Below are 11,775 nucleotides of genomic sequence, written 5' to 3'. Positions count from 1 at the left end.
TCTCTATGATCAAATGAAGACCGTGGAAGATGAAGTGAAGGCTCTGTGACGAATGAAGCGAACATTGTGACGTGAGCTCTCTTCTCGAGGCATGCCTCCAGCATTTCCTCGCTAAAGTCTGTTCCATAAAACTGTTTAAGCGTTCACCATCTTTTCTTCTTTCTCTGCGACATTTCTTGATGTTAACTGATGAAAAGCATTCTCCAAGGACCCTTGGGTTTTGCAAACAATTATTTCTACAAAAGGATAGCAGTTGAAGTAGCAAGACATGAGCTGTCTTAGGGTTGAAGGAAAAATGATTAATCGTAATCCAGTAACAGTCATAACTTTATTTTCTGAATTTCGCGTAAGCTTGCTGCTGCTGTTGTGTGCAGGAGACACGGCCCTCCCACTCAGATGCGCTCCCATCGCCTCTCTCTGAGCCAGCGGGCTGCCTCTTTACGCGCCGTCTCTCCACGGGCGATGATGTCACGGCGCCTCTGTGCAGCTCTGTGTAGTGACTTGTCCTCCAAAGCGTCAGCTACGCGCTCCACCTGATAAAGGCAGCAAGCAGAAATCAAAAGCTTAGCTAGTAACGTTACTGGCAAGGGTGAAGGAGAAGAACAATATTACACAGGGGGACAAAAACCACAGTAGCGGAGACAGTTGCACCTAGAGTTTAGTATACTAGGTACATCTAATGTTTCCTTGTCACTGTTTCAGTCTATTTAGTATACTAGGTACATCTAATGTTTCCTTGTCACTGTTTCAGTCTATTTAATGATTTTAGAATCACGTGAAAGGCATATCCTCTAAGCACTGTAACAAGCAGTTTCTGAAATTTTCTACTGATTTTCACATTACGAGACGTGAGGTTGTGTTTTGTGTGGTGTTTATAAAAATTATGAGTTCTATATACTTAAGTAATGTATAATATACTAAAGCTATTTGAAGTTTACAGTTAATTCTTCACATACAGAGTTTCATACTGAGTAAAATTCTGGATGTTTCTAAAACTCGTTACATAATGTGTGGACAGTTAAGCCATACATCGGTCTTATACGTTGAAACAGGAGGTCCTCTATCATGGAACCCATGATTTTTGCAAATGAACTTAGTTAATGTATTAACAATTTTCACTGTCTTCAAAATGGAAATTTGTGTTAAGTGTCCACAGCTTCTATTTTAAAATGTTTTTAAATTTTAACTGGTTATTGATAATACTACTAATTTTGATCTTATTAACCGATTATTAGTGTGTAGTAGAGTAATAATGTAACACACCGATGTCGAAATATACGACTGACAAATTTTTCTCGATTCCAACACTCTTAAATGTGAATAGAATATTTGTTCTATTCATATGGCCCTGTTGTACCCTATAACATGTTTTCACATTTGGAGAAACTTCATTTTCTGGAGTAAGTTTTGTAGTTACAGAAAAAGACTGCAGCACACATAAAATGAATTTTATCATTGCATGATGGAATAATTAAACATATTAAACTTTTATTACAGAACTGGTTAGGGCGGAAAGTGTGAGAAGGTTCAGTACTTTCCCCAACATACTAGAAAATGTTCAAGGTGGTTAAAGGTGAAGTGGTAACTCATGGAGATACGTAAATACAGCAGACAACCAATACTTGTGGCAAGAAAGACATCATAGAATATAAATGCATACATCCTGATCACTGTATGAACATCTCTCTCTCGCAGCCCATCGTTCTCTACCTCTGTTTGTGTGTGTGTGTGTGTGTGTGTGTCTGTGCTTTCATTGTCTTTCAACATTGTGAGATATTTGGTCTGTGTCACAGTATGAGCCACACGACAAGGCCCCAGGCAACCAGCGGCAGCCCCCACTGCCACTCACCTGCTCCAGCAGCTCCTGTTCGTACATGTTCAGCGTGGCTCGCATCACCAGCTTTCTCACCGCTGCCTTTTCGCCTGGCCTGTGAACAAAGCAGAAGAAGTCTCAAGCGATCTGCCATATCGAGTGTGTTCAGATTCCACCTCAAGCAGCAAACTAGCGTCTCAAAACGACTGCAGCACTTCAGTAGCGTGGACCGAAATCATACTCTTTTTTTTGTAAATATTTATAACAAACATTGTAAGAAGATTCTTATGATCAAACTACGACATAATGTTCATATGTACGTTTGTTCTACGAAAGGGTTTAGCGATGGACTGGTGTGGCACAAAATATTCCTTACACAACGTTCATTTACACTGCAGAGTCAAAGAACCTGGTACACCTGTCTCATATCGTGAAGGGCCCCCGCGAGTACGCCGAAGTGCCGCAAAACGACGTGACATAGACTCGACTAATGTCTAAAACAGTGCTGGACGGAGCTGACACCATGAATCGTGTAGGGTTGTGCATAAATCCGCAAGAGTACGAGGGAGTGGAGATTCGTCTGAACAGCACGTTGCAAGGCATCCCAGAATGTTCAATAACTTTCATGCCTAAGGAGCTTGGTGACCAGCGCAAGTATTTCAGCTCAGAAGAATGTTCCTGGAGCCACACTGTAGCAATTCTGGACGTGTCGAGTGTCACATTGTTCTGCTGTAATTGCCCAAGTACTTCGGAAGGCACAATGTACATGAACAGACTCAGGTAATCAAACAGGTTTCTTATGTAAATGCACCTGTAAGAGTCGTATCTAGAAGTATCAGGGGTCCCATGTCACTCCAGCTGCACCTGACTATTACAGAGCTTCCAATAGCTTGAACAGTCCACCGCTGACATGCAGGTTCCACGGATTGATGAGGTTGTCTCCATACCCGTACACGTCCATCCGCTCGATACAATTTGAAACCAGACACGCCCGACCAGGTAACACGTTTCCAGTCATCAAGAGTCCAATGTCGGTGCTGAAGGGCCCAGGCAAGGCGTAAAGCTTCGATCGTGCAGTCATCAAGGGTAGACGTGTGGGCCTTCCGCTCCTAAAGCCCATATCGGTGACGTTTCGTTGAGTGGTTCGCATGCTGACATTTGTTGATGACCCAGCATAGAAATCTGCAGCGTTTTGCAGAAGGGTTGCACTTCTGTCACGCTGAACGATTCTCTTCAGTCGTCGTTTGTCCAGTTCTTGCAGGATCTTTTTCCGGCCGCACCGAAGTCAGAGATTTCATGTTTTACTGGATTCCTGATATTCACGGTACACTCGTGAAATGGTCGTTCGGGAAAATCCCCACTACCTCGGAGACGCTGTGTCCCATCGCTCGTGCGCCGACTGTAAAACTCACTTAAATCCTAATAACCCGCCATTTTAGCAGCAGTAACCGATCTGAAAACTATGCCAGGCACTTGTCTTATATAGGTGTTGCCGACCGCAGCGCCATATTCTGCCTGTTTAAATATCTCTGTAATTGAATACGCATACCTATACCAGTTTCTTTGCACTTCAGTGTATTATATTGGTGGTTGTGCAATCTTACATTCAGCGCAAAGCAAACATGTCCCCGTATGTTATGAGTCACGTCTAAAACATAATTCGGTGTAAAGGGAAGATGATGCGGTTCCCTTATTTATTAACTGGATTTGTACAAATAGGCCTCGTTTAAAGTCTGAAGGTGCACAGCTCTTCCAGTTTAGTACTGTTAGATGTGGTGTATCAATAAAATCAAACACGTGGTTCACGGACCTTGTGGAGTTGAGTGGCTTGAGTGCCCTCGTGATACAGATTGCCGTACAGCAAGTGCAATCACAATTGAGGGGTGTCTGCAGACAAACATGTGATTCCTGAAGAGCGGCAGTAGCTTTCTAGTAGCTGCAGGGGCAACAGTCTGAATGATTGACGCATGTCATCTTATAGCATCAGCCAAGATACCCTTGCTGTGTTGGTGCTACGAACGGCTGAAGGCAAGGGATGCCGATCTACTGAGTGATTAAATAATGATGTTATCCTCCCTGGTAAAATATTCCAAAGACAGAATAGTCCCCAACTTGGATCTCCGGACGGTCACTGTTCACGGAGATGTGAACATGAGTACTAAAATGAATCCGCTAAATATCGGTGACACGATAAATCACACATATGTAAAGGCTGTAAATTCAACTAAATACTTTGGGATTACAATTACAAATAACTAAAATTTTAACGACCAGGTAGATAATTTTGTTGAGAAAGTAAAGCCCAGACAGCGATTTATTGGCAGAACACGTAGAAAATGTAACAGGTCTACTAAAGAGACTGCTTACACTACGCTTGTCCGTCTTCTTTGAAAAATCGCTGTAGAGTATGTGGTCCGCGTCAGATAGCACATCGAAAAAGGTCAAAGAAGTGCAGGTCGTTTTGTTTTATCGTGAAATAGTTGAGTGAATGCGACGGATATGATATACGAATTGGGGTGACAGTCAATAAAATAAAGGTGTTTTTCGTTTCAGCAGGATATTCTCATGAAATTTCAACCATCAACTTTCTCCTCAGAATATGAAAATATCTTAAATATCTTACTGGCGCCTACCTACACAGGGAGAAATGATCACTATAACAAAATACGAAAAACAGAGCTCGCATGGAAAGATTCAAGTGTTCGTTTTCTCTGCTCTGCTCGAGAGTAGAACGGTAGAAAAGTGTCTTGAAGGTGATTCGATGAACTCTGTGCAAGGCATTTAACTGTGAACTGCAGAGTAATTACATAGATCTAGAGATGTAGATGTATTCCTAACTTCAAGCAAATACCAAACGTGTCGTCGTCACATAAATAAACGAGTATAACACTTTGCAAAATTCAGGGCAGTAGCATTTTTATTCAAATAGAAGTAATAGCTCACTTGATAGCTTGGTTACATGTGGCAGATGGGCACTATAGAAAGAACTTTAAGGAAACAGTGATCCTAGCGGACAGCAAAAGCACGAGGCATACAGAGCCTAGAACATCACCAAACTTACTCTGTGTACACTAAACTGATACTCTTACACATTTTCTAAGTTTTCATATTATTTGTCCACGACGTGTTATTCCAGAACGAAACAACATATTTGCCAAACATATCAACGAACGATGACACGCTACTGTTTACTCATCTAGGTGATCCTCAGTTTTTGAGATTTTGTAAATATACACTAGGCTCCCTGAAGGGGAAAGCAGCGGTACTCACCAAGTGAGGAGGTGCGCGCTGTTGCTGAGAAACTGGAGGGCCGTGGATACGCCCTGCTTCTGCTGGAGAAGTCCCTCCAGCAGGCGCAGCAGGTGTTCTCTCCGGAAGCCACCCCGGGCTCCAGCCGCAGTCAACTCCAGCATCCTGCAAACAGTAATCTCTCATCTGTTCTGTAGACTGAGCAGGCGACCCTTACAACTCAACCTTTTATACCACTGAGTTTATTCACTAAAACCAAGTTTTTAATGGCCCTGTCACCATGTTGCTTAATGAACTGAGATTACCGTCAAATAAGAGAATCTCGAACCATTCAGGACTGTTTAAAAGGAAAAAGCAGGTGGTTCAACACCGTAACTGCGCATTTATCTCACACGATGGTTACGATGGATGAGTATCAAGGGGGATGAAGGAGTCAAGGAGGTGCGCATAAGATTCAGCTATACAATGCGAGTTCTTTGTTTCAAAACATAAGGCTGCCGTCTAGTAATAATTGATCTAATTATAATATTACATACTGTGTGTATCGTAATATATTCTGAAGAGCGACAGAGCTGAAATTATACGACAATATAAGCAAAATCGCTCTAGGAAACTTGAGTTGGTAAATGGGCCTTTTGTGAAGTAATTTCGAATGTGTGTTTACGGGACGCCGCTGACTTCAGTACGAACTATCGTCCTACTTAGCATAAGTGTATTTCGAACGTACACTTTTCGAATAAATCCATTCTAATCCGACTCAAACCGAAAGCAGGGGGGGGGGGGAGGTAAGAGGGTAGAGAGGGTGGATAAGACATTTTATATTTAATGGTTTTATATTTAATAGTTAAAAACAGAGACGATAATATTGTAAACATCATTCTTCTCAGTTAGGATAGACTCACGTTGTTTCCTTTGGTGTTCGTGTATTTCGAATATTTCAAATGTGTCTAATTCTTTTTCCTTGTGTTTGGATATGTATAAAACTGATGCTTATGTTATTAACAGGGTGTTTTGTTCACGCAGGTGGGTGGGTGCTGCTGATTTGTGGCGTTATTTCTTTCTTAGCGCGATCATGTTTCCTTCAATCTGATGTCAAATGACCTATTTTCGTGAGTTTGTCATATGTATGGGCGCGAAGAGTGGATCATAAGCAGTACAGACCAAAAGAACCGACTCTTTTAAAATATGATGCTACAGAACAATAGTGGCTAGATGAGATAACCACTGAAGGAATACTGAATCGAATTATGAAGATGCATTTTGAGACACTATGAGCAGCTTATTCCGTAGTGAAGTGGAGGGAAATTTGAGTCTGTGTGGAAGACATGTTTGTGAAGCGAGATAATGGTGTGAATTCACTAATGAAGTTCGAATGGATATAGCTTTCAGGAGCGATACGATCCATACGATTGAAGATCGTGGAAAGCTGCATCAAATGAAATTATGAAATTTAGATCTGAAGACACTTTTTCCAAGATGCTACTCCATACGGGTGTAAAAATGAATGTGCCCAACGGAAAATAATAAATGCTTAAATGATGATTTGGTCCTGTCTGACTATCCCCTGAAGCAGATCTTAGGATCTCTTAACGCTCTTTTTTACATATAAATTACAACCTAAACATAAATGAATGATGAAGGCAACTAATACTACTGAGTGATAAACGTTGTTGTTCAATATATATTTATTATAGATTAAAATTAACCCTTTAAGTACAATTGTCTATATTTCCTAGCTAAAATTATTAATCAATTGCCCAACTCTGCCCCTTATTATGACTGCGCGATCTAATATCAATAACGCGAAATGACTGACATCATCTACGTACCAAGCACTAGAAGACACTACTTTCAAAGATGATCTAGGCTGGTGTGGAACCTCAACGGGAATAAACTAACGTGGTCACAGCTGGAGCAATTTGCGGCATCATCGTATGTGCTGCGTCCAGAGCGTCGAAGTGATGGTTCTCAGACTAATCTGCGACGATGGATGAACTCCAGCCACAAATAAACGCTTTTAGACACTAGGACGGCAGAAGGCGGTCCTCTGACTAATATACTCTAATACTGTATTCTCCTTTCTGTGTTCTACAGACGAGAAACGCGAACTCCCAGCCACAAGGACGGAGTTCAGATAACGACTCAACGTAAGTATAGGCAGAAGAAGTGCTCTAATTTACTAAACGCTGCATACTCAACGACGACTTCCTACCCGGAGGTGAAGTGCAGGATCGTATAGGTTTGCCACAGTACAGTGCCTAACTGTTCTAACTATAAACTCTCCTGAGAACGAAGACAGCTAGTCCGTCTGTACCAACAAAGCTGATGCCCAGCGACCGTCACACACGGGCGCTCACAACGGAAGCCCTCGTCTCTCCACCGCTGGCTTCCCAGCAAGGCTCGGCTCTCCACCCTTGTAATTCCGAAAACGAATGATACTCCCGAAACCACGGAGTATTCTCCCTCTCTACAGATTCTTCCTAACGCCGACCAACCATATTTTAGTCTTTTGTCGTCCAGCGGGGAAAGTTTGCGAGGGAAAACCTATACTTGTACGCTTCTGAGTAAACATCCTTGGAAATAACCCAGCCTGCGTGGATTCCAAGCTGTCGCTTCTTCGTTCCTCTTACCTGCGTCCAAGATTTGCTAAATTCTCGGTTATTCTTCCGGTCCTGCTACAATAGGGGCCGGCCGTCACCCTACTGTACTCCAGGGGCCCTGTATCGTTCATACCGGTCGGTGTAGTAGGTTAGTCTCGGTAGTGACGTCATTTTCGGTTCTTTATCCAAGAATCCTATTTAGTAAGCTTCTGAGACCTGTTACCGAACGGTCCTCCCACCGATTTTACGACAATTGTACCGAGAGGTTTTGGATTTCGGTCTGGCCCTGACGATCGGTGAGCTGTGCTTTATGTACACCTATAATTTGTTATTTTAAACATATTTAGCGGTTTCAGCGTTGGATTTAGTGATTGTGTTGCTAAATATTCACCAGAGGACGCATCCGTTTGGAACGTCAGTTTATAATAGACTATTTTCCTTTGTTAGAAAACATGGTTATGTTAGGTTGATACTGTGAATGATTACATAAAAAAAGGTTTCGGTCAATATTCTCTCAAAATACATGATATTTTTATGCAAATAAGAGTTTGAAGATCATTAAATATCAAGACATCGGCTCTGCTTACGTATATTACATGAGTTTGAACTGACTTACTAGTGACTTTGTGTACTTTTTCCCACAAATGGTTTAGTTAGTAACTATCGAAACGTGTTTACAATTTCTAAGTAACAATGAAAAGCAATTATGTGAAGCCTGATATTGGAAACCTTCCAAACTATCATGCATTTATGACTTAGGCAGCACCGTTTGGCAACGAAGTCAGCCTACGTTGCTCTATGCTGCTGTCTGTTGTTTGGCGTGGCCAAGTGGTAGTCGGCTCACAGCCGTGCTAGCGTGCGGAGCTGCTCCGCGCGCCGTCCGACGCTCCGCTCTCGGTGGTGTTTACTTCCGCGTCGAGTCCAGTATAACGTACTCCATGGCGCACTCGTACCGCCGGGCAACGATCAAAGTAACGTTTCAGGCCGAACATCCACCACCCAGGGCTTTCGAAGTCGAACAGTTCATCCGAGAGGATCTAGGTTTGAACCCCCAGGACGTAATCGGCATACACTTTTCCATCACTGGAAGTGTTGTCTACATCAAGATGTCGACGGAGGAAATTTGCACTGACATAATTCACCGTCATGCCACCGGACTAAAATTTAAACACTCCGACGGACACATGGGTGCTGTGAAAGTCGCCCATGCTGGATTCGGTCTCCGCACGTTGCGGGTGTTTGAGCTCCCGTTAGAGGTGCCCCAGGATGTGGTCGTTGCCGCTTTCCAACCATATGGCACCGTCTTGGGTCACGTCGCGGAGAAGTGGCAAACATTTACGACCTACCCCATACTAAATGGCGTCCGGCAAATAAAAATTGAGCTGACGAAACATGTCCCATCGTGCCTGCTGATTGGCGGTGTGAGGGTCATCGTCATGTACGATGGACAGCCACGAACGGCGCAGGATGTGGCCAGGAGGGACATGTACGTTCCGAATGCTTACACCGCGGTTTACTACAGACGCTGTTACGTGAAGAGACCCAGGCTTCGACGGTCACGTCCTTAGCCATCACCTACGCCAAGGTCGCACAGGACCCCGTCGTACCAATCTGGATTGCGCTAGCAGCCTCGTCAACGCCACCCGCCGCAGCACAACGCGCCGAAGACACCAGCACGGCGTCGCCTCCTGTGCTCGCTTCAGGACCGTCCGGGTTGCGGACGAAACCGATGTTCCTGTTGGAACCGTGGACGTCGACCTCGGTGTCTTGCCGACGTCTGCCTTTGTCCAGACGGGATCGGCGTCAGATGACGGGCGACCACATTCTGATTCAGAAGGCCACATCAGAAAACAGCGGTCGCCTCGCAAACACAGGAAACGAAGACGAACGCCTTCCGATGACGCCCTTTCTCAGACGGCCCCGCGAGATGTCGACCAGATGTCTGACGGTGATCTCCCACACTGCGGCGATGTGGCAGCAACAGGCGCCCCTCCTGTGACGCCACCTCTCCCAGCCAAGGACGTGTCCTCGCCGTTGTCAACGAATGATGACGGCGGTCCCCCTGCCACTCATGATGCGGAATCCACAACACCCGTTCCGGCAGTACGTGACCGTCACATGTCCACGTCGTCAGCTTCCTGGGCCTATGACGTTGAAGAAGAAGTGGAACAGACTGCCAGTGTGTCTGCACAGGAGTACACCACGGCGACACTGAGGTTGCCCCCCCCCCCCCCCCCCCCCCACCAGTAATTATCACCACCGCGACACCACCGGCGGGTCCCCACCAGCCGGCTACTTCTACCGCACGTTCGGTAAATACTGAGGATGGCCGTACACAGCAATACCGTATCGCCACGACGAATCATTCGTGCCCCCCACAAACTGGCCATGTTCCGTGACACTATATACTCTGCGGGTGTTGATATAGCACTCTTACAAGAGGTGTTTGTGGCTGACTTCCTAGTTCCCACCGGGTACAAAGCCCATGTTTCCCTCGCATCCGACACCTGTAGCGGCGACGCCATGCTGCTACGCCACGAACTCCCTGCAGAGGACGTCATCTACCTCCCCACTGCGCCAGGTATGGCCCTCACATTGTTCGGCGTGCGTATTATTAATATCTACGCTCCGTCCGGCACTGGCCGCCGTCATGACCGACAAACTTTTTTTGCCGAAAGCGTCACACCCCTCTTCACAGGTCCGCTTGACGATTTGGTACTCGGTGGGAATTTGAACTCGACACAAGTGCCCGCGGACCAACTCCCGCGACATTCACCTTATGCATTTCTCTCAGTGGCCATCGACCGTCTACGACTTGTCGACACATGGAAGAAGCTCCACCGATTTCAACCGGGCTATACATTCTACACCTCTCACTCGTCAAGCCGCATAGATCGCATCTACGTTACCCGCTCCCGTGCTGATGGCACACGTCATGCGGAAGTCTGGCCCTTGGCCTTTTCAGACCATGATGCGTACCTCTGTGACGTCACCCTTGCCCGACAGCAAGTGTGGCATAGTCGTGGTCTGTGGAAACTCAATGTCACCCACCTGACCTCCTCAGACTGTCGCCGTATGGTCGAAGAAGCGTGGGCACGCTGCCACCATCGTCGTGAAGCCTATGACTCCACCTTATCACTGTGGCTCTCCTGTGCAAAGCCGACCCTCAGGAAGACACTGATGAGTTATGGGAAGGAATTTAAGGCGTGGCAAACTCATACCCTGCACTTCTACTACACTGTACTATGTGACTGTGCGACGATGCCTTTCTCGCCAGCCCGGCAGTAGATGGTCCATCGTACGAAGGCGCAGATCTCCTTGATCATGCGGCGTTACTTGGAAGGAACTGTAGTCCGTTCTCGTGCTTCTAATCGTATCCCTCAAGAACGTCCGTCGATGTACCACCTCCTTCAGGAAAGACAACGACGACGACGAGCTCTGATCCAAGTCCTCACTGATGTGGAAGGGCGCCGGCACGACACCCAACGAAGCATCGGTCGTGCTCTCCATGCTCATTTTGCAAGGCTATACGTAGCCGTACCGCATTCTGCACCACTGATCACAGAAGTCGCTCAGCTTACTACGAACGCTCTTCCGGAGGATGCAGTGCATGACCTCCAAGACGACGTAACCACAGATGAAGTGGTAGATGCTATCAAGGCGGGTACCAATAACAGATCTCCTGGACCTGACGGTATACCCATCGAATTTTATAAAAGTTTTCACTATTTGTTGGCTTCCACGTGGACGGCAATCGCACAAGAGCTGATGTCACCGATTACAGTGTCCCCGAGCGCCTTTCTAGATGGCATTATTATCCCCGTACATAAACCGCACGGATTATCGAGGGTCCAGGATTATCGACCAATTACTTTCCTCAACAGCGACATGAAAATATTCACACGGCTATTGGCATCGCGTCTCAAGAAGATCGCACGTTATATCACATCCTGCGACCAGACTTCCCTAGGAGGCGGCAACAACATCCGTATAGCCCTTTCCCGTTACAGAGACATTATAGCATTGGCGCATTATCAACGTCTCCCTGGCGCCTTGGCTTCACTGGACTTAAGCCAGGCTTTTGATCGTGTTGACCATTTCTATTTACGGACA

At 45.6% G+C, this 11,775-nt stretch overlaps 1 protein-coding gene across 1 annotated transcript in view; it reads right to left on the bottom strand.

Moving 5' to 3' along the window:
• Positions 1-309: 309 nt before the first annotated feature.
• Positions 310-11,775, bottom strand: part of LOC126354612 (aminopeptidase N-like) — a 111,160-nt gene continuing 99,694 nt past the window's right edge. The window contains exons 15-17 of the mRNA XM_050004371.1: positions 5,084-5,227; positions 1,850-1,928; positions 310-533 (exon numbers count right to left, since the gene is read on the bottom strand). Coding sequence (XP_049860328.1) covers positions 393-533; positions 1,850-1,928; positions 5,084-5,227 — 364 coding nt within the window. The 3' untranslated portion in view covers positions 310-392. The remainder of the gene's footprint in view (positions 534-1,849; positions 1,929-5,083; positions 5,228-11,775) is intronic.

Source organism: Schistocerca gregaria, chromosome 3 (genome assembly GCF_023897955.1).
Source record: "Schistocerca gregaria isolate iqSchGreg1 chromosome 3, iqSchGreg1.2, whole genome shotgun sequence".
NCBI classification, from domain to species: domain Eukaryota; kingdom Metazoa; phylum Arthropoda; class Insecta; order Orthoptera; family Acrididae; genus Schistocerca; species Schistocerca gregaria.
The sequence above is the reverse complement of the archived record's forward strand: the minus strand, read 5'-3'. Positions and strand labels throughout refer to the sequence as shown.